At 42.7% G+C, this 26510-nt stretch overlaps 2 protein-coding genes across 14 annotated transcripts in view; one reads left to right on the top strand and one right to left on the bottom strand.

Moving 5' to 3' along the window:
- Positions 1-26510, bottom strand: part of SH3KBP1 (SH3 domain containing kinase binding protein 1) — a 384957-nt gene that overhangs the window by 75086 nt on the left and 283361 nt on the right. For all 13 annotated transcript variants that reach the window (XM_064364467.1, XM_064364472.1, XM_012434029.3 and 10 more), the window contains one exon: positions 6377-6484. In XM_064364467.1, the coding sequence (XP_064220537.1) occupies positions 6377-6484 (108 nt within the window). The remainder of the gene's footprint in view (positions 1-6376; positions 6485-26510) is intronic.
- On the top strand, positions 5147-5932 carry LOC105704707 (proteasome activator complex subunit 2-like). Its single transcript, XM_064364625.1, has one exon. It carries the CDS (start codon positions 5165-5167, stop codon positions 5882-5884), a length of 720 nt encoding a protein of 239 aa, XP_064220695.1. The 5' UTR covers positions 5147-5164; the 3' UTR covers positions 5885-5932.

The following is a 26510-nucleotide window of genomic DNA, read 5'->3' as shown; positions in this document are numbered from 1 at the left end:
ATAACAGCTCTTATTACAGATGCCATGTTTTCAGATAAGGTGTCTTTTAAGATAATTCTAAATAGAAATCAGGACCAGGGCTAAAGGCTAAAGGACATGATGAAGAATAAAGAAAATGTCGATTAAGAACAGATTTTAAGGACAGGGTTGTCAGAAGATGGAGGCCAAGTAAGGTAATGGGCCTCCAAAGAACTTGGTATAGAGAAGATAGAGTTAAACCAGCAAAATTCGGCTACTGTGGGAATCGAGCAAGAGACTTCCTTTCCTGCAAAAGTTTGGAATCTGTAAAACTTGTACTAAAAAAAATCATAAAAGGCTAGGTTGGCACATAATTACAATGGAGAAAGTGGGAAATCTAACTGCTTGCATCACAATGTGTCTGGAGATTAATGTGAACAGGAAAGGTCTAGTCAGTCATGAAAACAGACAAATGGAGACCGAAGGCAATGGTGCAGTGCTCTTGCAAGTGTCATTGAGGCTTAGCCGACTTCAACACATGGCTCCCTTGGCAAACCTTTGCCTTTGGTGTCTGAGGCAGTCTCAGCTGATACCTGCCAGAGCCTTGGTAAGAACAACAAACTCCTCTTGTTTTGATTCCTTGCCCTCCCGGCAAGCACTGGATAAATGTGGCTTCTGGTGGAACCTGGCTTCTAAGGGATCAGGCCCATAGGGGACAAAATGACCGGGGCAGGCAGACCCCTGCGTTCCAGACTGGCTGACATCTGAGTTCCTGTTGCGATGAGTAAACTGGCTGCCTGCTACCTGATTAAGTCTCTGTGACTAGGCAAAGGCGAGCCTGCATCATAGTCACAGGGACATCTTCGAGGGCAGGTTTCTGAGTCCCTGAGGCTGAGCCTCCACTGAGGAGCATTCACTAGGGAAATGCCTATGGAAATCTTAGCAACGCCTTCATTCTTGACTTGCACTAACTCAAAAGAGCCCTCCAAATAAATGTGTGGTACATTAGTAATATCTTCTGGTGGTATGAACAGTTTTTCTTAGAAGAACTGGAGTCTGAGATTTATTCTTTTTTTTTTGAGACAGGGTCTCGCTCTGTTGCCCAGCCTGGAGTGCACTGGCATGATCACAGCTCACTGCAGTCTCAAACTCCTGGGCCCAAGTGATCTTCCCACCTCAGCCTCCTGAATAGCTGGGACCCCAGGGATGTACCACCATGCCCACTAATTTTTCTTATTTTTGTAGAGATGGGGTCTTGCTTTGTAGCCCAGGTTGGTCTCAAACTCCTGGGCTCAAGCAGTCCTCCCACCTGGCCTCCCAAAGCGCTGGGATTACAGGCATGAACCACCACACCCGGCCACTTTCTTAACACTATCTTTCAAAATACCTATTCTAATTTTGTTCTTTTGTTAATGACAATGAGCAGTTGTTTCTGCAGTTTTTGAGAGTCTAAGTTCCCCGTTAGCCTTCTGTAACAATGATACAGCACACGCATTGCTTCATTAGAGCTCTCAGAGTATTTAATCTTTCTGTTCTAGTATTCAATTTTACTGTCAATGCCTAAAATAAACAGACAGCCATTGAATCTAGGTTCTCTTATAAATAGCTTACATAATTGCTCTAAAACATGCACCAAGAGATCAACAGATGCTCTTCTGGAATATTTTGAGGAAAAACCCCAAAGCATTTGTCACTCTGGTGAGGAAGAATCCACTAAGCATTCTCCGAAAGAAAGATGGCCAGGAATTCTAAAAGGCCTTATAGTAACCACCTGAATTCATACCCCAGAAGAAAATATGTCAGCCTCATCAGAATGCTCTGGTGATACCTACAGAGTCAAGAGGCCTGCTGTTGAATAAATGTCGTTTGCTTCTGTCTACCCTAATCATCACAGATAGTCCTCTTTTCTGGGTGAATGATTGTAACCCTAGTCACTGGCAAGACAAGATGACATCTGCTGAAACCAGTGGCAGAATGTTTCAAATTCTGTCATTCACGTAGTGCCTCCATGTTAATGATTCTAATCATCTTTACACCCTCAACTCAGCAAATGACAGCCCCATCTCGTCACATTGTCACCAACTCACCAATACTCTGGGTGCAGCAATAAAGGCTGGTATAACAACCAATGTGAACATGGTTGGCTGGTTTTTATAGGCCAGAGGGGATGGAAAAGGATGCTATATTTCAAATTTTCTAGAAGTTAAATGTTACATTATACAATCACTTTTTAGCTATAGATATTACTTTGTCTGACAGGTATAACTACTGTTTCCCTTAAATTGGGTTTTCTGCTTCGTAGGGACAAGGTTAAAAGACCTATCAAAGAGATGGTGGCTGCTTGTCTGGGATTGGAGAGATGCCCATGGGGAGTGTGCATGTCCCAAAGAGCATGCCATGCCCAGTCCAGTCATCACTGACAACTTCACTCTCCTGGTGGAAGTGCTTCCCTTAATAGCTTATGTAACACAGAGCTTCTAGAAAAGTACACTATGGAATAGCTCTCACCTGAGTGAATTTACTGTCCCCCTAAAACATGACTGGGAATTAGAAGGCATGCTTTACCCATTTGTTAAAAGAAAGATCTAGATTTTACCCTAGCCTTCAAAACCTTACTGGCCATCACCATAAAAATGATAACGATGTGAGGTAATGCATATGGTAATTAGCTAGATTCAGTCATTCCGCAATGCATATATACTTCAAAGCATCATGTTGTACACATTAAATACAAATAATTTTATCTGTCAATTAAAAAACATACTGCCTCAATTATAACCAATAAGGTGGCAAATGTCTAGTAGGATGGTATGCTTGCTAAGATTCCTGGGTTGAAGGCAGAGGAGTTACCATGAAGGTCTTGGTACCTGAGTGTTTCAGGATGTGCCTAGCTTTTACTAGCCTCACAAAGATAGGGAAGAAGGGAAGTACAGGCAGACTGCACAGCCTCCTTGCCTCCACTCACTTGGAGAGGCCTATATCAGGTATCCTTTCAGAAGAGTTTGGCAAGTCTCCACGGCCCTAAATGCCAGACCTAACTGCCTAACTCTAAGCTCACCAGGACGGCACTCATGTGCATGCTTCACTTTCAATCAACCAGCACAGTGGCCAGCCCTGAGAAAGGACTCAATAGATACTGAATGAGTGAATGAATGAGAATAAAACATATATGTCAGGCAGCAGATCCAGAAAAAAACATGAGAAATAACATAAAGATTATGCCATTCTGTGCTTACGTGTCTCTACCAATATATTTTCTAAGTTGCTATATTTATTTTTAATGGCCATTTATCAAAGTTTTTAGATGCATTTGGATTCTCAGAGAAGCTTGCCAAGACACCAAGATAACTGTTTTGATTTGATCAACTGGAGCAAAAAGAACCAGAGTCAGCCTTCTATCATTGCTTCATAGTTTCAGCTAGGGCCTTCCCTTCATGGTAAATAGTAATTATAAAGACTGGAATAATTAATCTGTGTGAGGCATTTACTAACTATCAGGCACCATGCTTAATAATTTATGTGCATCATCCCAGTAAATTTTCTCTCAACACTTCAACAAGGTAGGTACAATTATTCATATAATTTTATGGATGAGAATGCAGAGGCTTAGAGACATTCAGTGACTTGGCTTTGGCTACAGAATGAGTAAGTGACAGAGATAGGATTCAAACCCAGATCTATCTGATGCCACAGCCTATGGTCACAACCACCGTACTCTATGTAATGTTTGCCAAACCTCATTCCTGTGTCCTACTATTTCAAAACACTTCCTATGCAGTCATTACTAAGTGTTTAGTATCTGTTCTTCTCAGTGACTGATTTTGTCAAATGAAAATCCACTATTGCTATAGTCATCAGGAAAACATTTCAAGTGATTTTGCTTGGTGGAAAATTTCCTTATTGAATGATGAGCTCTTCTCTGTTGTGTGAATTTATTTCCCTCCTAAAGTATGAGGGATGGGGGAGGAAACCAAAAGGTGGGTTGTCATCACTTAGACAGATACCTGCTTCTACACCAGTGCTTCCTATACTGTAATATGCAAACAGATCACCAGAGAACACTGTTAAAATGCAGATTCTGATGCACCAGGTCTGTGGTGGGGTCTAAGCATTTCTAACAAGCTCTCAGATGATGCTGCTATTGCTGATCCATGGATCTCACTTTAAGTATCAAGACTCTAGGAAACATAAGGAAGCAGAATACAGATTCTCTAAAACCCAAACTCAGACTCCAAGAGAGAATAACAGGTGTGGAACAGAACATTCTACACTTAAACAACACAAGAAAGAAAGAAATCAAAAAGCTTATGAAGTGTGGCTAACTTAGCCTTCAAATCAACCTAATGGTCTATGGGGCATAATCTTGGCAGGTGCCGACACCATCTAGCTTCTTAAACAATTACATCCATTCATCAAAGCAGCACAAATCCCATTAAATGCTACTTTAGTATCCTCGGCAACCAATCCACCAGCATTGTAGCTATCCTTCCCACACCTCAGCCCTACTGGAATGGTGCCACGGCAAGATCAGTCTCAGCATGGTCTAGTAACAGAGTCCTCATGGGCATAAAGCAGACTGAGGCTGGGAAGGGTGGGCAGAGGTCACATGAAAACCTGGGCAAAGAACCCTGAAGATGGGATTGCTACCCTCTTATACTGGAAAGTGCTTCTAACTTCCTAACATTTCTTATTACATCATTAGCAGGGAAACAATACACCTGGAGTGAGGCAAACACAGATGGAGTGGCTGATTTAAACAATGGCATGGTCAAATGGGCTCCCACAACTAAAGAGAAACCATGGATGAGAGATGCGTATATACTCATATATGGATATGTGTAGATGTACTCACACATGTACACATATAGTACAGAAAGATTAGCAGGCCTCAGCCGGGTGAAGTGGCTCACACCTGTAATCCCAGCACTTTGGGAGGCTGAGGCAGGTGGATCACAAGGTCAGGAATTCGAGACCAGCCTAACCAACATGGTTAAACCCCATCTCTACTAAAAATACAAAAATTAGCTGGGCATGGTGGCATGTGCCTGTAATCCCAGCTACCCAGGAGGCTGAGGCAGGAGAATAGCTTGAACCTGGGAGGTGAAGGTTGCAGTGAGCCAAGATCACACCATTGCACTCCAGCCTGGGTGACAGAGTGAGACTATGTCTCAAAAAAAAAAAGAGAGATCTAGCGACTTGAAGCAGCATGACCAAGCCGTGTGGGGTGCATCTGAGCGGGGAGGCCCGCAAACAGGTGGAGGTCTTCAAGCAGAATCTTTTCCAGGAGGCTGAGGAATTCCTCTACAGATTCTTACCACAGAAAATCATATACCTGAATCAGCTCTTGCAAGAGGACTCCCTCAATGTGGCTGACCTGACTTCTCTCCGAGCCACACTGGACATCCCCATCCCAGATCCTCCACCCAAGGATGATGAGATAGAAACAGATAAGCAGGAGAAGAAAGAAGTCCCTAAGTGTGGATTTCTCCCTGGGAATGAGAAGGTCCTGTCCCTGCTTGCCCTGGTTAAGCCAGAAGTCTGGACTCTCAAAGAGAAATGCATTCTGGTAATCACATGGATCCAGCACCTGATCCCCAAGATTGAAGATGGAAATGATTTTGGGGTAGCAATCCAGGAGAAGGTACTGGAGAGGGTGAATGCCATCAAGACCAAAGTGGAAGCTTTCCAGACAACCATTTCCAAGTACTTCTCAGAACGTGGGGATGCTGTGGCCAAGGCCTCCAAGGAGACTCATGTGATGGATTACCGGGCCTCTGAGCACAAGCGAGATGAGGCAGCCTATGGGGAGCTCAGGGCCATGGTGCTGGACCTGAGGGCCTTCTATGCTGAGCTTTATCGTATCATAAGCAGCAACGTGGAGAAAACTGTCAACCTAAAGGGTGAAGAGAAGCCATATATGTACTGACCCCAGGACTAGAAGGAAAATAAATGACCCAAATAAAAGAAAAAAAAATTAGCAGGCCTCCCCCGCTGTATCCTCAGCATTACAATGTGCTTTTCAGGCACTTCCACAACACTGGCTACTTTACCACCCCCAAGGATCATGCTATGCGGGATGCAGGCAGTCCACTTACCAAAAAGAGCACCCAAGGTTCTCACAGTTTATTTAGGTGCTGAAATGTGCCAGTGATGCACTGAGTGTTTTACACGCACTATCTTGTTTATGTATGCAACAACCCCAGGGTAGAGATCACCGTTGCCAGCTAACAGATGTGTCCTATGAGGAAACTTGTTACAGAGTATACGGCAGCCGAGGGCTCAGAATGTGGGTCTGCTGAATGTTCAAATGCCAGTGCTCTTCAACATTACACCAAACTTCCCCCATCCCAAGTCCCATCATGGGAGCCACAATTCTGCCAGCATGCGGGGCACTGAAATCAAAACCAGGGAGACTTACATTGCCCTCCTTTTCAAAGTCCGGTGGAAGTAACTTCACGAAGTTATCGGGGAACACGCCTCGTCTGCCGTTCAGCTCTCCTTCCCACCAGCCTACGTCAATGCAGTCCTAGAAAACAGGAGAACAGAGAGTAAGAGATGGGGCAAGCAGCCTCCAGAGGCTTCTAACACCCCCTTTTAAGATAATGGAGGCCCTCTACTGGAGTTCCGTGTTAATCAGACAATGGTTACAAAGTCAGCACAAACTCCAAAGTCAGAGGGGAAAACAAAAGCTTACGTCTGCTTAGCGTTGCCAGCTGGAATGCAAAACCCAGTGTTGCTTTTAGATGCCCGGAATCAATAAGGTCTTCTTTCTTTCTCCTTCCTTCCTTCCTTTCTTTTCTTTTCTTTTCTTTTTTTTTTAAGACAGGGTCTCACTCTGTTGCCCACGCTGGAGTGCAGTGATGCAATCTCGGTTCACTACAACCTCTGCCTCCTGGGTTCAAGTGATTTTCCATCTCAGCCTCCAAGCAGCTGGGATTACAGGTGTGTGCTACCACACCTGGCTACTTTTTGTATTTTTTGGTAGAGACGGGGTTTCACCATGTTGGCCAGGCTTGTCTTGAACTCCTGACCCTCAGGTGATCCGCCTGCCTCGGCCTCCCAAAGTACTGAGATAACAGGCACAAACCACTGTGACCAGCCTTTCTTTTTTTCTTTAAGGATGAGAGAATATGTGTTTTCTTCATTTTAATTTTACTGAAATAAAAGCATTTTATTAACTGCAAATGTGGCTTAGAAAATATCACATGCACAAATGTCCTCTGTGATTAGCCTGTCACAAAGCTTGTCAAAATTAAAAAAGGCCTTTGCAACAGTCAGCCAACTGGAAGAAAAATCATGCTTTACACAAGCTCATTAATGCACTGCTCTCCTTCACCTTTTCCTTTGGATATTGATGGCACACAGTTCTCATCATGAAAAGCCCTTCCTCCACCTTACAGAACTAATGTTGGCTTCCAAAATGAATGCAGAAGGCTCTTCATTCTTCTAGAGCGAACTTGCTTCCCTTTGGATAACCTCTATTTTGTTCATTCGTTCATGAAACATTTATCAAGCATCTACTTTGTGCTGGACACTGAGCCAGGTGCTAGAGAGGACAATGAGCAAAAGTGGCAAGAGCCTGGCCTTTTTCATGAACCTAATGGCCTTGTGGTTCTCCTGGGCACACAATTTCATGCCACAAAACCACTTCTAGTTTTTCCCATTTTCAACTGGTTGGAAGCCCCATTTGCTGGAGTTTTATTGTATGTCTCACATTTGTCCTCTGGGTCCAATTCCACTTCTATCACCTGATCCAGGACTCACCCAGCCTACTGTAAACCTCCTCGCTTGAGCATTGTTTTCTGCCCAGTGTATGTATAATACATACACCACTGTCAAATACAAAATTCCTTGAATAAAAACCCTATAATCAGTAAATTTCCATCCCACTTGAGGCATCCTGACCCTGTGCCTGCTTTTTGTCCTACAGCAGACTCCCAAGTCTTGTGATCAACAACTTCCAGCTGAAGCCCAAAATGAGCAAAGGCTTTACAAAAAACAAACAAACAAACCTACTGGTAACAGAAGGAAAGCAAGAAGGTGATAGAAAAAGAGAGAAGATTGTGTTCAGGGCCCATGGTCTCCACGACACCAGTGGGATTAGAAAAGGGCTCAAGTACCGAATGTGCAGCTGGCCCAAGGCCTTGCTGTAGGGCCCTGGGAGCACCATGGCTTGTATGGCTTATTTGTACCTTGTTAGATCATACATTCCATCCAGGTGAGAAACACATCTGACTTTTCACCATTATACCCCCAGCCCTGTACACAATGCCTCATATAACAAGTATTTTGTAGAATCAATGAAGACTCTTTCTAACCCTGAGAGTTCTGCGATCTCCTGCAATCCAACACTTGAATTACTGTAGAACAGGATGGCCTCTATCTGCCTGAACTCAAGTGGATTCTCTATAAGTTAGCATAATGCCCACCTCAGGTGGGAAGTAACTCATCACCGCCTTCCACTGCCCCAATGGTATCTGTTACAAAGATAAGCTGACCCTTAGAAAAGTGCAGAGTTTGGAAATCAGTCCTTAGTTACAGACTATAAATTCTAGCCCCAACCAACACCAAAAAACAAAGACACTTGAAGTATCAAATTCAGATTTACCCAGAACAAAACAAGGGTTCAAAAGTCTTTCAACATGAGAGGATGCTTATCTTTCTGGAAAAATGACAATGAGAAGTCCAGGTAGATAGTCTGGTCCTGCCCATGTCACATCACCCCATGAAGCATCAGTCTTCAAAGAAAGGATTTATGAACAGGAGTGGTGGCAGGATTTGGTGGCCCCTAAGGTTCTTCTGATCCTAGGATGTTACAAGTATCATCAATGATACCAGAAAAACTTCTGAAGAAAGCTAGGAGTAGAATTTCTTTGACCCTAATTCTTGGAATTATGTTCCTTCAAAACTCAACTTGAAACTCACCTTTAGGAAACTGTGATGAATGCTTTGTCTTTTCTCTAATGCTCAGTACATTATTAATTTTTACTTAATGATATTCAGTTCAACAAACATCTATTAAATGCAAAATATATTTAAGCTCTGTAGGCACCAAACCTTAAACATGCAGATGCAGAGAACATGATCTCTAACTCCAAGGAGCTTAAAGATGTATGTGAAAGACAGACATACAATATTATGCAAGGTCCTTTGGGTAACAGGTATCAACTAAGTGCTCTAGTACCAAAAGAGGAGAGAACCATTAACCATTTCTGCAATAATCTGAGATCTTTTCATGCGTGAATGGTTTGCTTAGTTGAGGGCTGGACTTCCTTCCACATTCATTTCAGATCATCTGATACAGAACTATGCTCACAAAAAGCGTTAAAAAAAAACTTTCTTTTTTGGGGGAGACAGAGTCACACTCTCATTGTCCAGGCTGGAGTGCAGTGGTGTGATCTTGTCTCACTGCAGCCTTGACTGCTTGGGCTCAAGCGATTCTCCCACCTCAGCCTCATGAGTAGCTGGGACTATAGGCATGTGCTACCACGCCTGGCTAATTTTTCATATTTTTAGCAGGGATGGGGTTTCACCATGTTGCCCAGGCTGGTCTTGAACTCCTGGGCTCAAGGGATCCACCTGCCTCTGCCTCCGCCTCCCAAAGTGCTGGGATTATAGGTGTGAGCTACCACACCTGGCCTCAAACGTTCTAAACAATGCAAGTCCATGCTTATCTTAGTCTTACGCAAATAATAACCCAAGCATTTGGGTTTGCTTATTAACATTTTCTGTATTGTTTTTTTCACATGCTTCACATGCCCTTAGTGATGACTGGCTTAGATGGCCCATCTATACTCTACTTCTTAAGGAAAACACTAACAGTGCTACTCATTGCATAATTCAAACAAGAGAGGGAAAGCATGAAGGGAGAACACAATATGTCTAATTGTTCTGGTTGGTGCAAGAATAAACACAAGGCCTATGGATGAGATAAGCATAGTCAAAAGAGAAAACTGCCAGTGTGATTTAGTGCTACTAGCAGAAACGCGCTAGCACACGCATGCACACACACACACACACACACACACACACACACACACACACACCAGTCCAAAAAGAAGTCCGCTGGAAGACAGAAAGTGGGCACAGGGTCAGGATGCCTGGAGTAGGATATAGATTTACAGAGAAACAAGCCATTTTTTCCCCCAGCAACAGAAGCTAACTTAAGGGAAATAGGAATAATTTTGATAGCAAAATGAGAAGTGAAAATAAGTCCTCTTCAACAAACCAGACAAAAGAACTAGCCTTTTGATGGCAGAGATGAAGAGAGACTTGTATGAGGGCTGAGCTTTCAGAAGTATAAAACAGCAGCAAATTCTATTTATTTATTTGTTTGTTTGAGATGGAGTCTGGCTCTGTCGCCCAGGCTGGAGTGCAAAGGCATGATCTCAGCTTACTGCAACCTCTGCCTCCCAGGTTCAAGTGATTCTCCTGCCTTAGCCTCCTGAATAGCTCGGATTACAGGTGCCTGCTACTATGCCTGGCTAAATTTTTTTGTATTTTCAGTAGAGACGAGGTTTCATCATGTTGGCCAGACTGGTCTCGAACTCCTGACCTCAGGTGATCTGCCCGCCTCACTCTTCCAAAGTGCTGGGACTACAGGCATGAGCCACCACGCCTGGCCTCAATTTATTTATTGAGAACATAAAATGGCTCTCAAACCTGGCTGCACATTTAGAATCACCTGGGAATTTAAAAAAAAATGCCAGTGGCTGGGATAGACTCCTAAAATGTACAGGACAGGAGAGGAATCCAGGCAAGAAAAGAAAACCATCATGTCCTTGTGGGGATCCCAAGCTCAGAGTCTAGTGGGAGAAGCAGACATAGTGAATCAGAATGGCACAGAAACACTGGCAGAAGTGCTAGGCTGGATTCACAAACAAGTGGGACCAAGAGAATCTGAGTAACCTGGAAGCAGAGAACGAGGGCAAGAACCAAGGCAATGAGGAAGGTCAAGGGCAGACTCACTGAGCATAAAGGAAGAGAATAGGGAGAGAGGACATCTGTGCTTATGGAAGAGAATATACAGGTATTAGAGCTTGGAACAAAACCCAGCCCTCCAACATCTACTGAACAGTGAGATGAGGCATGAGGCAAGACAGCACCCATGAGTGACAGGGGCAGAAAGGAGGGGCAGGTAGTCAACCACTTGTGAGGCCAGACTGCCATCAAGGCGGAAGTGGATGTCCCCAAGGAAGATGGTAGGAGTTGAGTGACGGCAGGATGGTGAGGCAGTAGCTGACCACCGAGGAGAGACATAGTGTGGCCCAAGTACCTATAATTTGTTTCCAAATTTGGGGTGCTATTAGTAAATTACACCAGGACACCAGGCATAACCCCAGGCATAACAGTTACCTTCATGGAGTTTCAGGGTCTAATTCGAATGAGAAAGGGCAGTGTAGGCAGGTGAGGGGACGAACTCTGAAGGAGGTGGGAGGTAGAAATGAGAAAAGGAGCAGTATGTATGAATGAAGCTTCTAGAAAGCTGCTGTTTAGACATAAGGTCTATTGGCATGAACTCAGGGGAAAGTAGACTAAACCCTTAGCAAGAATATGGAAAGAAATCATATTTCTGACATATAATGTTCACTCTTCCAAATTCAAGTCCTTAAAATGGCCAAAATGGTTTCTCTATGCCTCAATACCAGGCAGATATTAGGGTAACATATATTTTTCCCTATAAAATGCAAATAATGTTTTTCCTTTTAAGGCATGAATGAATAGAACATTAGGTGTTCTGTAGTCCAGCCTCTACGTTCTGCTCCATCTCAGGTTATCTACTCTCTCCTAGCATACTGCTTATAACAGGGAACTCACTTTGTCACAAGGGAGCCATTCCTTATTTTGCCTGACATGTTCAAGTGGAACTCAGAGAGAGGTGGAACAGAGCAAGCACAGGCCATGTGATACTCAAGCTGTTTTAGTGACAAAAAGCTCCCTGGATCTCAGTTTCTTGATATACGTGAAAATCTTTGCAAAATATAAAGAGTGACACAAGAACTGGTTGTTGTTATTGTCATCATGATTATATGGCCTGGTCTGAATCCCTGAGGGATAATGTGACCAGGAGAGCTGCTTAATTACACTCATGTGCATTCATCATGTGATCCAGTGTCATCCTCAAGTGCCAAGGGGCCACTCCTAGTCCTGGCTGCCTCGGGTGAAACCCCCTGGCAACAGCTCACACACCTGGAGGGGGACCAAGAGGAGGGATGCCAAGTCCCTGGGGTATGTCTGAGGAAGGAGGCCTTGCCCAGACTTCAGTATTGGGCCTCAGTCTCTTCAAACCTGCCAGCATGGCCCCCTGTAACCTGGCCAAAGTGCTCTACACAGCTGAGAGCGACTCCCTGACATATCACCTGTAGGCACAGAGAGGGCCACATGAGACCTGGTGTGCCTACCTCTAGCCTAGGCACTTGAAATCTGTAGCCAAGACAAACTTGCCACTAGCTTGTACACTGGTTAACAGAATGAGCTACAATCTCATCTTGGGCTGTTTTATCAAGAATGCAAAGTCATGTACTAGACAAGTGGCTCTTATACCAGGCTGCACATTTAGAATCACCTGGGAATTAAAAAAAAAAATGCCGATGCCTGGGCTAGACTCCATACCCATTAAATCACAATTGGGGGTGGGGAATGGGCACAGGAAATCAGTGCTTTTACGATAGCCCTAGGTTTTTCCCATGTGTAGGCTGAGAATCAGTGATTTAAGATCAGTGCTTCTCAAGCTTTAATGTGCATGCTTCTCACTCAGGGATTGTGTAAAAATGCCAATTCAGATTCCGTAGGTCTCGGCCAAGTCTGAGATTCTGCATTTCTAAGAGGTTTCCAGGTGATGCCAATGCTGCTATTCCATGGACCATACTTTGAGTCACAAGGTTCCTGAAAGTGGTAAGCCCCTTGAAAATGAGGATTCTTATCTTCACACCTTTGTTTCCATCTAATTCCTAATATAGTGCCTGGTACATATCAATTCTGAATAAATGGTGACTGAACAGATAAATGGTCCAATCTTCCTCCAGACTGTTTATTCCACTTCTCTCCACTTTCAAACATCACAAGTGAGATCAAATTGAACAAGGGGGAGGCAGGTATAGAATTACTACACAAAGAAAGCTTCATCTGTATGATCAGGCTTTACCTGCTGATCTGTTCTGAATTTATTATTTATTCATAATTGTGGCAAAAACTTTACAAGTACCCTCAAAAGGTAGGCCACATTTTCTCAGGCATTGTAAATGTCTTCTTTGAGTTCAAACGAGAACATGCAGCTTAGAAACAGACATTTCAAACCAAAGAAAATGAACACATAAAAATGGGTTCACCATTTGATGCAAACGAAAAAGAAATGCACTCTGTTCAGTCACTTCTGGTGGTCAGCTGCCTCCAGGCTCCCCAGTCCCAATTTCCCAGAAGTTATCCAGCATGGCTGTTCTTCATGACCTTCCCTGATGACTGAGATATCATTTGAGGAGAAAGTGAGCATTGGATGATTTGGGTGAGGCTGTTAAGTGAGCCTCAGCATGCCCCCCGGGGGCCTCACACCCTCAGCATCCACCAGCAGTATGGAAACAGCCATTTAATATTTGCTAATGAACGCCTTCTGCATGGAGCTTGGGGGTGGGGGCTGCTGAGTGAAAGTTCCATGGAAGCTGGAGCTCAGAAGCACTCATCTCTGCCTCTGCTTGTTAACATCTCCCCAAGAGATGCAATTATTCTTCATGGTTTGGACTTCTGCTCAGAATTTTCTATATCCCCATAAATCAGTTATTAAAGCAGGCTCAGTCACATATCATGGTTTACAAGGTAACAGAAAAAAACGAGGACTACACTGACTACTATTCAGTGTCAGAAGCAATGCCTGGCAGACCACAATTAAAGAGGGAAGCCTGAGGAGACAGTCCTAGGGACAAGCCCACTCAAGAAAACACTACATTCCAAATGCCAACATCACAGGATAGCTGAGGCTTAGGCAGTCATTCACTACTTTTTTTTTTTTTTTTCGAGACAGGGCCTCATTCTGTTGTCCAGGCTCAGTGGCGCGATCACGGCTCACTGCAGCCTTGACCTCTCAGACTCAAGCAATCCTTCCACTCAGTCTCTCGAGTAGCCAAGACTACAGGCATAAGCCACCATGCATGGCTAATTTTTAAATTTTTTGTAGAGACGGGGTTTTGCCATGTTGCCCAGGCTAGTCTCAAATTCCTAAACTCAAGTGATCTACCCGCCTCGGCCCTCCAAAGCGCTGGGATTACAGGTGTGAGGCACCACACCTGACTGGCAGTCATTCAGTCTTTCATGATACAATGAAGTCATGACCCAGAGTTGAACTATTTGTAAAAAATCCTGGCATCTTAGCAGGCAACAATTTACAGTCTTTGCTATACTAATTTCTGCTTTTTTCATTTTCATACTGTATAACTAGTAACAAGAAATTGGGTGGATAACACACACAAAAAAACAGTAAACACACTTCCTCTAGGGCATGCCAGTATTAACTGAAGCAGGTATCAATGCCTGAAAACTGTACTCAGAAAGGCTCTCATGTCTTTTATAAGCCACCTCACATTTTCCTGCTTCTTCATAAATCTAGTCATTTATGATTATATTATCTCAACAACTGTGCATGCTATGTTGTTGAGAGACTGGATTTTGTTGTCTTCCCTAAAGAGTGTTGAGTTCTGCTAGGTAGGCAAGTTACCTGCAGGACAGCTTGACTGGTCAAGGCTTGGTTTTTAGGCTTTGTCACAACAGGTCTAGGGTAGTGCTGTTTCTGTGGCTGCCTTTTCTGGGTTCTCAACTGGATGCCAGATGTGTTTAGCACCTCGTGTTTTCTACTCTGCTTGCTAGAACTCTAATATCTCCCATCACTGGTGATCTCTGGGATATCCACTCAGCTCACAGCCCCTCTAAGTTCTTATTTTCCGCCAGGCCTAGTGGACTCTTGCCCTACTGATGCCTGGCTTAGTATTTGGCCAAAGCATCTAGATCTATACATTTCTGGCACTCTTTCCTTGTGTAGCTCATTCTTTTGCAGTTCCCTGCCCGGAAAATTTGAGCCACTCCAGCAGTCCTGAATTATAATTTGTTTCCTCTATCCAATAAATGAGTCTGCTGCTCTTTGTTTGGGCTCCACTGCCCTGTGCTGCAATTCAGAAAGTGCCTCCAGGCAAAAAGCCAGGGTTGATGTAAAACTCACTTTTATGCTTCCCTTGTCTCCAGGATCACATTCTCGTGATATGTATTGTCCAATGCCGAAAAACAGACACTTCATATGTTTTGGTCAATGTTAGAGTTGTCTATGGCAGAAGGGTAAGTCTAATACCCTTTACTCCATCATAGCTACAACCCCAAGTTGTATATTTCCTCAAAAAGCTTGTTTCTTTAATTAGACTGGACTTTTTCATTCTAGATATAATAGAACTTTAAGCTCTATCTTTAAAAGTCTGAGCTATTTCAAGGTCTAATTCCCAAAAGAAGTCCTATAGAAAGAATGTGTGAAATGAAGATACATACAAGAGTTTTTAATTATCCTGGAGTTTTCTTTGCCAGTCTTATGTTTCTTTCTCTAAGAAGGAAGGTGAAGTATTCCCTAAGGTAAAGTAGAACCACTGTTGAACATCTTTATACAGAAAGATGAACATATGCAGTAAGTTAGTGCCACCTAATAATGGCACACACATAAAATGGTAGTATTTTTATGACATACTGCTGGAGGCCAAAGGTTGTTGAAGGCCATCAGCCCAGAGGGGTGATTCCAACCAGCTAAGCCCCTTCCCATCCACCCTGGAGAGGTAAAGAAATCGCTCCCCCACCCTCATAGCACATAGGTTAGGAAAAGCTACGGAAGTAACCTTTGAGTCCAGATGTCATTAAAAAATGAGGAAAAAAACACCTTACACCAAATCTCAGTCCCCAGTAAGAGAAGAGGACTTTCACAGGCATTTAATGTCACAAAGGCAGGAATCAAGAAGGCCCAATGGGATTTTCATAGAAGACAACCAAGGGCAGAATCCCTAAAGGCCACTGTGTGCACAGCCTGTTTTCCTCCTAGAAAAGATGTTTCTAGGGCCGGATGGCTCACGCCTGTAATCCCAGCACTTTGGGAGGCTGAGGCGGGTGGATCACAAGGTCAGAAATTCGAGACATGGTGAAACCCTGTCTCTACTAAAAATACAAAAATTAGCCGGGTGTGGTGGTGGGCACTTGTAGTCCCAGCTACTCAGAAGGCTGAAGCAGGAGAATTGCTTGAACCCAGGAGGTGGAGGCTGCAGTGAACCAAGATCACACCACCACACTCCAGCCTAGGCAACAGAGCAAGACCCTGTCTCAAAAAAAAAAAAGGAAAAGAAAAAGATGTTTCTATCTGGAGCCTCTTCAGAGAATAGCACCCAACAGATGCTGCCTGCCATGTTGGCCCAACTCCAGGGTGACCATTTATATTTGGTACTTCCTAAAGCTGTGGAACACGGCTATATAGTTTGTACACAAAAAATATACCAGAATTGTTTATTGATTTCATAATTTCCTTTGCAAATATACAATCTTAAGCATTCTAGAAAATGTTTGTTTTAGCCTTTTTTCTAATTGTGGAATGAAAGAATTTCTACTCCCATGAATTTATTTCAAGGATCAGTAATTGGCTGGGTGCAGTGGTTCATGCCTGTAATCCCAGCACTTTGGGAGGCTGAAGTGGTTGGATCACTTGAATCTAGGAGTTTGAGACCAGCCTGGGCAACATGGTGAAACCCCATCTCTACAAAAAATTACCCAGATGTGGTGGTATGCCTGTAATCCCATCTACTTGGGAGGCTGAGGTGGGAGGATCACCTGAGCCCAGAAGGTCAAGGCTGTAGTGAGCCATGATCACACCACCACACTCCAGCCTGGGCAACAAGAGTGAGACTCTGTCTAAAAAAAAAAAAAAATCAGCCAGGAGCAGTGGCTCACACCTGTAATCGCAGCACTTTGGGAGGCCGAGGCAGATGGATCATGAGGTCAGGAGGTCAAGACCAGCCTGGCCAACATGGTAAAACCCCATCTCTACTAAAAATACAAAAATTAGCCAGGCGTGGTGGCACATGCCTGTAATCCCAGCTACTTGGGAGGCTGAGGCAGGAGAATCGCATGAACCTGGGAGGTGGACACTGCAGTGTCACTGCACTCCAGCCTGGGCAACAGGGCCAGACTCCATCTAAAAAAAAAAAAAAATTCAGTAATCACGTGAAAAGGAGATCCTTATAAAGACAAGACCTTACCAATGTCCTCATAAGATGGCTCTAAGTATTCCAAGAGATGTTAACTACATATAAGGGCATATGAACAAGTCATATACAAAATAAAAATTATTAAGGTAGCACTTTTACATTATTTTTCTGTCCATTTAAATATAATCAAGTATGTGGCTGGGTGTGGTGGGTCCTGTCTGTAATCCCAACACTTTGGGAGGCCAAGGTGGGTGGATCACTTGAGCTCAAGAGTTTGAGGCCAACCCAACCAACACAGTGAAACCCCATCTCTACTAAAAATACAAAAATTAGCTGGGTGTGATGGCACACACCTGTAATCCCAGCTACTTGAAAAGCTGAGGCACAAGAATCACTTGAACCCAGGAGGCAGAAATTGCAGTGAGCTGAGATGGTGCCACTGTACTCTAGTCTGGGTGACAGAGTGAGACTTTGTCTCAAAAAATAAATAAATAAATAAATAAATAAATACAATCAAGAATGTAAACTTACATAACAACATTTTCACAGAAACTTCTCATTTTGTGGGAAAGTTGCTAGGGACCTTGCTAAGTCATTTACATTGAGATGGCCACTTAATGTGAAATCTTAAAAGCTGTTTCTAATGGCACGTTCAGCTCATCCATAGCATATGGCTGAATGTACAGTCTATTCCTCCAGAATATGCATCCTATAGCTGAATTTTTACCAGTTTAGAGAACTGCACTGACTCTGTATCCAAATATATGCTTTTCTTCCATTAAAAGGATAGTAGATAGAAAATCATTTTGCTTCATTGGTGAAGACAATGGTGTTTATAAAGCATTTTTCATTATGCTTTAAGAGATTTTCTTAGCTCCTGCACCATCTCTAAGAGATACAAAAAAAGCTTTAAAAAGGGGGAAGGTGGTATTCTTCATTCCACAGATAAGGACTGGGAAGGAACAGGAGTTGAAGGGCATAGTCATCATCATTTTGAAGGTCAAGAGCATTGAAGCCAGCTGCAGCAACTATTAGTAAATTCCTAAATTCCTATCTTCTACTTCCATTCTTCACCAGATAAATCCACATTTCTTTTAAAAAGTTCTATTAGGAAAACATATTTCTTGGCCTAAAATTTTTTTTGGTGCCTTTTAATTTATACTTAGCTGATTTAGCTTCTAGGCTTGTGCAGCGAGTAAAAAATTACACTTCCCAAATCAAATCCAGGCCCTCAGGCTGCTCAGTTGAGTCCAGAGCAGACTAGTGGAGTATGGCTATGTCTGCCTTCATGGGGAAGAAAGAGCACAGGGCAGGGAAAGGCACCAATGTGAAAGATCCATGTATTATAAGAGGTACTCCAGGAAGACTCAGAATGAAACCAAGGTCCTTCAAATTCAAGCAATTACACAGCAGGCACTTACTTACTGAACACTGGGGCTTAGACAGCCTTGTAGGAAAAACAGACTAGCCAACAACATTCTCTCAAGAGTGTCTTTGCAGAGCAGAAGTTTTTAATTTTGCTGAAGTTCAATTTAGCAAGTTTTTTTTTCCTTTATGGACTGTGTTTTTGGTATCATGTCTAACAACTCTTTTCTCCTGTGTTTCATAAATAACTTTTGGTGTTTTATGTTTTACATGTGGATCTATGGTCCATTTTGAGTTAATTTTTGTATAATATGTTAGGTTCAGGTTGGGGTTCAATTTTTTTTTGCCTACGGGTGTCCAATTGTGCCAACACCATTTCTTGAACAGATTATCCTCTCTTAAAATGTCTTTGTATCTTTGTTGAAAATTAATTGGCTAGATTTTTTTATGAGTCTATTTCCAGATATTCTATTTCAAGGGCCAGCAAACTACATCTCATGGGCCAAGTCTAGCCTGCCACCTATTTCTCTATGGTCCACAAATTAAGAATAGTTTTTAGATTTTTGAAAGGTTTTTTAAAATCAAAAGAATAATAATATTTCAAGAAATGTGAAAACTACATGACATTCAAATTTAAGTGTCCATAAATAAAGTTTCACTGGAACTCTGCTACACCCATTCATTTACCTCTATGGATGCTTTTGCTCTAAAATGGCAGAGTTGAGTAGTTGTGATAAAGACTGCACGACCCACAAAGCCTGAAATATTTACTCCCTGCCCCTTTACAGAAGTTTGCCAAACCATAGTCTAGGATATGAGGATCCTTATAGGCATCCATGCAGAACCTCAGGGACTCTCTGAATGCCACTATAAAAAAAAATACTGTAAAGACAGAAGCTTTAAATAGAAACATTGAAAGCCCTGTGGAAGGCAGAAAAAGAATGCATTTAATAGTTGGATACCATTTCCAAGTAGAAATAAAATATAAAAGCCTTAATCAAAACTATTCTTAAAAGGACAAATTTTACTGCACTATACAGTTAACTATAAAATGAAGGAATTTTAAGTCTAAAAGGCATTTATTTTAATGACTTTTTCTTAAAGATCTCCATGAGTCATAAACTAAGAAAAAATATTCAAAATATGAAGATGACAGGCTAATGTCATGAATATAAGGTATTTTTATAAAAATCAATTGGAAATGATGCATAAAATGTTCAAGTTTGGTAATCATTTTTTAAAATGCAGAATTAGCAGAGATTAAAAAGAATGATAATATCCAGGGATGACAAGAATAGGGAAATATATTTGCAAGCACTCCAGTGAGGAGACTAAATTGGCACAATCTTTCAGGATGTATCCTCAATATGCCCTCAAAATGCACTGACACAGTGTTACATTGAGCAATTTATCAGCAGGAAACAGTAACTGCTAACATTTATATAGCACCTATTAGGAGCCAGGCTTTCTAAGTGCTTTACCTACTTTATGTCATTTAATCTTCTCAACACCAGGATGTAGGTACTATTATCACACTCATTTCACAGATGTGAAAACTGATGCACGCAGAGATGAGTAACCTGCCGAGGTATCCCAACTAGGAGAAAGTGGCAAAAATAATAATGTGCACAAAGACTGTTGAACAAGGTAATGACCGTGTACAACATAGTCTAACACAAAGAAAAACTGGAAACAAGCTAAACATAAGAGGATTGTGGAGGGCTGAGCATGGTGGCTCACACCTGTAATCCCAGCACTTTGGGAGGCCAAGGCAGGTGGATCACTTGAGGTCAGGAGTTCGAGACCAGCCTGGCCAACATGGTGAAACCCCATCTCTACTAAAAATACAAAAGCTAGCCGGGTGTGGTGGTGCACGCCTATAGTCCCAGCTACTCAGAAGGCTGAGGCACGACAATTGCTTGATCCCAGGAGTTGGAAGTGGCAGTGAGCTGAGATGGCACCACTGCATGCAAGCCTGGGTGACAGAGCAAGACTGTGTCTAAAAAAAAAAAAAACAGGATTTTGGTATTCTCTCCATACATTAGGATGCAGGATGCTAAGAAATCATTTAACCATGCTGCCAAAGATAATCATGATGTATTTTGCACAAAGAGGTTTATTACAAAATAGTGTATATAATATGATCCTATTTTTATTTTAAACTGTAATTATGTGTACATATGGAAAAAGTTCAAAAGAATAATGCCAAAATATTAAGAGGTATGTGAAGGTGGTAAGGTCACCGGTAATTCTGATTTTTCTTTGTATTTATTTGTCTGTTTTTCTCATTTTTTTCCCCAAGAGTAAGTGTTACTTATACAATTTTAAAGCGCTACTTAAAAGTGTATCCCGGCCGGGTGCAGTGGCTCATGCCTATAATCCCAGCACTTTGGGAGGCCGAGGCAGGCAGATTACCAGAGATCAGGAGTTCAAGACCAGCCTGGCCAACATGGTGAAACCCCGTCTCTACAAAAGTACAAAATTAGCTGGGCATGATGGCAGTTGCCTTTAATCCTAGCTACTTGGGAGGCTGAGGTGGGAGAATCACTTGAACCTGGGAGGCAGAGGTTGCAGTGAGCTGAGCTCGCACCATTGCACTCCAGCTTGGGCAACAGAGTGAGACTTAGTCTCAAAAAAAAAAAAAAAGCATATCCCATGCCACTTTCATCTCAAAAACCATATATTTTAATAAAACGCAAATATGAATGTAAAGAGCTTTGAGATACTGAACAAGACAGGAGTTACCCAACTGTAGTACTTACTTTCATCCTAAAAAAACTAAAATAAATAATGAAAAGGAATTTCAGGGAAGTACTGACCTTAATTTCAGGACAGTTCAATATATCAAGAAAGAACATTCAGTTACCAGGCATTTGTCTTTTCATCTTCCTCTAATAACTTATCACAGCAATAACTATGATTTAACCTTTTTAAAAAAAATTGTGTGTGTGTAAAGACAGAGTCTCACTATGTTGCCCAAGCTGGTCTCAAACTCCTTGACTCAAGTGATCCTTCCACCTCAGCCTCCCCAAAATGTTGGGATTACAGGCGTGAGCCACCATACCCAGCCCTATGATTTAACCTTAATGTTTCTAAAACACTTTTAGGCACAACATCTCATTTAAGCCTCAGAACATCCCTATCAGAGTAATACAAACAGAAAGGGTGGAGATAGAAAATATAAAAAAAGGGGAGTTTCTCTAATTCCTTAAGATACCTGCAGAATTTTTTCTGTGTGTGGCAGGGGGGAAAAAAGAGTCCCAAGGTGGGTAATTACTGATATCCTGTCATTTAAGCACAGCATTCCGGAGAGATATGACAATTAGGTTGAACAAACACAGGATCTCTTTAGACAGTTTTATATAATTTATGGAGGCACATGAACCTGGGAATTTACATCAGCTGCAAACTCATCTGTCCACGATGCAAAGGAAAAATCTATAATAATGACCATCAAAATGTTGGGGTGGCATTGCATTGACTGTCTACTGGTAAATTAAAAAGATATTTTCTCCTACCCCAAGCCCTATGTTTACCATCCTCATCTAATTTAAAACTATGTCTGTGTGATGGTAATGATAATTCTCACTGGTCCCAGTGTCCTGACTACTTATAAAAGGAAGACAAAACAGCAACAAATTGTATTCCTTTGGGTTTCAAATGCTCTGAGGAAGAGATTTATTGTGACTTCTGTCTAGAGTAAGGACATAAGCAGTTTAACAAGATAGGTCATGCTGCAAGAAATACATTCTGTGACACAAATGACTCATTTGCTCAACACTGACATTTTCCAAATGTCTGTAAACTCAGATGATCCCAGACCTATGCTTAACTTCTTCATTCACTCATTAAACATGTCCGTCTAATGGGTCTGTCAGCATGTCATCATCTTCAGGGTGACACCTACTAATTTACTCCTCCCCTTGGAACCACATTTAATCCTAGGATTTGAGCTCTGCTAAAAGCTTTAGCAGTTCAGAGAGAAAGGGTCAGGGCCAGCAATCGATTCAGCTGATTGGCTTTCTTCCTACCAAGCTAAGGATCTTGCTTGAGGTTCCTAAGGCCACTTCTTTTTGTGAAGGCAACCTTATTTCCCTGTGGAATGGGAAGCAAGGAAGTCTGAAAACATTTTTCTCATGAATAAATGTTTCAATTCATTAAATGAATTAATGGGAGGGAGGCAGGAAGGGGAAATAAATATTAGAACAAACAAAATAACATAGTTGATCATAGAATAACTTAGGAAGGAGCTCAGGACTCCTGCCTGAATTTTTTTTGTTGTTGTGTGTTTTTTTTTTTTTTTTCTTCACCACAACAGTGGGTAGCAAGCTAAGTGGCAACCAGGCTGGGAAGAAAAGAGGAAGGCAAAATTTCTGGGCTTGGGAAGAAACTGGAAGAAAGCTGGGGAGGAGGGCATCAGGCACAAAAAGAACCAACATCAGCCCTGAGCCAAACTCATCATTCCCTCTGCATGGACCGTCATTTCATTCCTTTAGAGGTGACAGTGGACTTACACAGTTATGGATGATCCAGAAACCACTACAGTGATGTCTTGATTCTAACAAATCAGAAACATAGATTCCTAAATGCAAGTATCAGCAACAAAGGATGGAGTGATGGCATAGTAATAATGTTTTTCTGGTAAGTAACAATGACAATGGCATTACCGTAGAAAGGAAACTCCACAGACACTTGCCCTGGATATCTAGTAACAATGAAGACTCTCAATGAGTAGACAAGAGTCACCTCTGGGAGTGACTCAGCCCCACAGGAAACACGAGCTCCACCCGCAGTTACCACTTTGCCCAGCCCCCAAGTTCCAAGAGCACTTGGGCCAGGGTCAGCAGATGCTTCTGCCCTGGCTCTGCCACTGACTTGCTGGGAGTCCCTTGGTAAAGCTGCTTCAGCACTCTGGGCCTCTGCTTCTCCTTTGTAATCTGGAGAGAACACGCGTGGTCCCACCTAATTCCTGGGGCTGCTGTGAAGATGAGGGGAGATGCTGAGCTCTGGGGATTCCTGAGGAAAGGGAAATGGTGACGATGCTCCTGGGTTCTTGCTGCCAGTGGTCCAGAATCCTGTGCTGGGAAGCTGTGGTCCTGCAGAAAGATCTGGCTATCATTAAGTTAAATGTTTAACTGTTGTCTGGGACAGGAGGGAGGAAAACACATTGAGGTATAGATGAAAGGAACGGTTCTAACTGTGCCCTCACAGCACGTCTAGCTCCAAATATTTGGGGTCCCTACAAAGAAGCAAAATTCCTGATTTGAATTTTTGCCTCACCAGTGTATCCCAGCATTTTGCATAGTTCCTGGCACACCATAAATATTCTTCAATGTATGAATGAATGAATGAGTATCCCAGCATTTTGCATAGTTCCTGGCACACCATAAATACTCTTCAATGTATGAATGAATTAAATCAATGAATGAATGAACGAACAAATGAACACTGTGAGGGGAAGAGGACAGGGTATAAAATTTAAATTGCTGTCAATAATCTTCAGTGGATAATCCTCATGGTCCAAGGAAAGATGACTGTACTACTGTTTTGGGGATGTCACTAACTGTCTTTAGCTAATATTCTGGATCCTCTCTTTTTTGTGGTGGTGGGGGGCGGGCAGGGCCTCACTCTGTCCTGTAGGCCTGAGTGCAGTGGCACAATTATGGCTCACTGCAGCCTCGACGTCCCAGGCTCAGGTAATCCTCCCGCCTCAGCCTCCCGAGTAGCTGGGACTACAGGCACACACAACACCTGACTAATTTTTGTATTTTTTTGTGAAGATGGGGTTTCACTATGTTGTCTAGGCTGGTCTCGAACTCCCAGACTCAAGTGATCCCCCCGTCTCAGCCACTCAAAGTGCTAGCATTTCGGGCATGAGCCACTGAGCCCGGCGTGGGTCCCCTCTTTCCCTAGGTGTGTCTATCAGTTTCCTTCCATGAATGTTAACGCTAGCTAATATAGCCTCTGTCCCCTTCCCTCCATCTCTACCACTCCATGATTTTGACCAATAATGTTCGCTTTCTAAGCGTTGATCTTGATGTCATCAAATAGGCTTAAAACAATGAAGACACAGGGGCTGGGTATGCTTTAAGGGTCAAAGACACAACTACTCAAGGAAGCCAGTTTGATAAGAAACACCTAAAGGTCCTTGTTTACAAGGGGGTCATGGAGGAAGCCTTTCCTCCTAGGTTAGCGAGAGCTGTGAGGAATGGCTGTTGCTCTGAGGCCAGGAAGCTGTTGGCCAAGAGTAGGAACGTGGCTCCTCTCCACAGCTGGGCTCATTCTGCCCAAAGTGGCAGTGGCCACAGCATGGGACACCCTCCAATGGCCATCACCTTTGCAGCTGAGCCCTGGCATAGCTCTTGCTTAGCTGCCCTCAGGCCTTCTCCAGGAAGATTCTCCAGTTGGGAATGAGACCCAGAAGCTTCGGAACCTTTTCAAACACACTCTGAGCACAAATCAGGAAGGCAGGGATGGGGGCAGCAGGAACACAGACGTGGAAGCTATTTTTGAATGACTGGAAATAAAAGCTAAACACAGGTGTGTTCTGCATGGTGGAAATGTTCCCAAATTCACAAGAATTCTTTATAAATAAACTAGAAAACAAACCATTCAGGTTGCCACATTTCTTCCTGGTTTCCAGGGACACACAGAAATAGTTTGGGTCTTTGCACATTATTTCAGGAACTGCAGAGGGCTTATACACACCCACTAAAGGTATCTGACTCATTTTCTAGAAAGCCACACGAAATGACAACCTAGGGCTAAAAATGAGGGCAAAACCTGTTCTGTGACTCCTGCCAAAGCACAGAAAAGCAGGGCAAAGGGAAACCACCTTCACTGATACCAAAGTAAACATCAGAGGAATTCGAGGTCTATCAAGAACCTCTATAGCAAACACTGAATTTAGAGAACAGCAATTCAGGTCTTTCACCTCAACTCCTACAACCAATAAATATGCATATCAGAATGCATATTAAACAGATCATGGTGAAACCATTCATTTTATAATAGCAATAGTATACAATCATCTCAATGAACTTCTGGGCGATTCCTAACTTACAGGAAGAGTAACAATTTTCTATAATGTCAGCAGGGTTTTACAGGCTTCAACTCCATTCTTCCCACTTTCAGCAGGCAAAATATTTATGGCATGTTTTCTTTCCAAATTCTTACTAAAATCTCCTCCACTGTGAATACTTAACTATTTTAGGTGGATTTTTCACAATTTTAACCTACTTAACGTCATGGCATTCCAGCCTTGGCAGCAAACTGGTCTCAGACACAAGAGCCCTTCCATTCCCGCTTCCAAGGCCCAAGAAAGAGCAGCCAGAGTTGAGGTGACAATTTCTAGGATCATGGGTGCCACAGAGAGACCCCTCCCTGCCAGAGTAAATCCTCGCAGCAGCCCTATGAGGTTAGCTTTATGGCCTTTGCGCCATATATATATATATATATATATATATATATATATATATATATTTGTATTTTAGGTTCTGGGGTACATGTGCAGATCATGCAGGATTGTTGCATAGGTACATACATGGCAATATGGTTTGCTGCCTCCATCCCCATCACCTATATCTGGCATTTCTCCCCATGTTATCCTTCTCCAATCTCCCTACCCCCTGCTGTCCCTCCCCTATTCCCCACCAACAGACCCCAGTGTGTGATGCTCCCCTCCCTGTGTCCATGTGTTATCATTGTTCAACACCTGCTTATGAGCGAGAACATGTGGTGTTTGATTTTCTGTTCTTGTGTCAGTTTGCTGAGAATGATGGTTTCCAGATTCATCCAAGTCCCTACAAAGGACACGAACTCATCATTTTTTATGGCTGTGTAGTATTCCATGGTGTATATGTGCCACATTTTCGTTGTCCAGTCTATGGGCATTTGGATTGGTTCCAGGTCTTTGCTATTGTAAACAGTGCCAAAATGAATATACATGTGCATGTGTCTTTGTAATAGAACAATTGA

The sequence above is a fragment of the Aotus nancymaae genome, unplaced genomic scaffold, assembly GCF_030222135.1.
Source record: "Aotus nancymaae isolate 86718 unplaced genomic scaffold, 86718_ANA_hifiasm-v0.15.2.pri h1tg000058l, whole genome shotgun sequence".
In the NCBI taxonomy this organism is placed as follows: domain Eukaryota; kingdom Metazoa; phylum Chordata; class Mammalia; order Primates; family Aotidae; genus Aotus; species Aotus nancymaae.
This window is presented reverse-complemented; position numbering and strand designations above follow the sequence as displayed.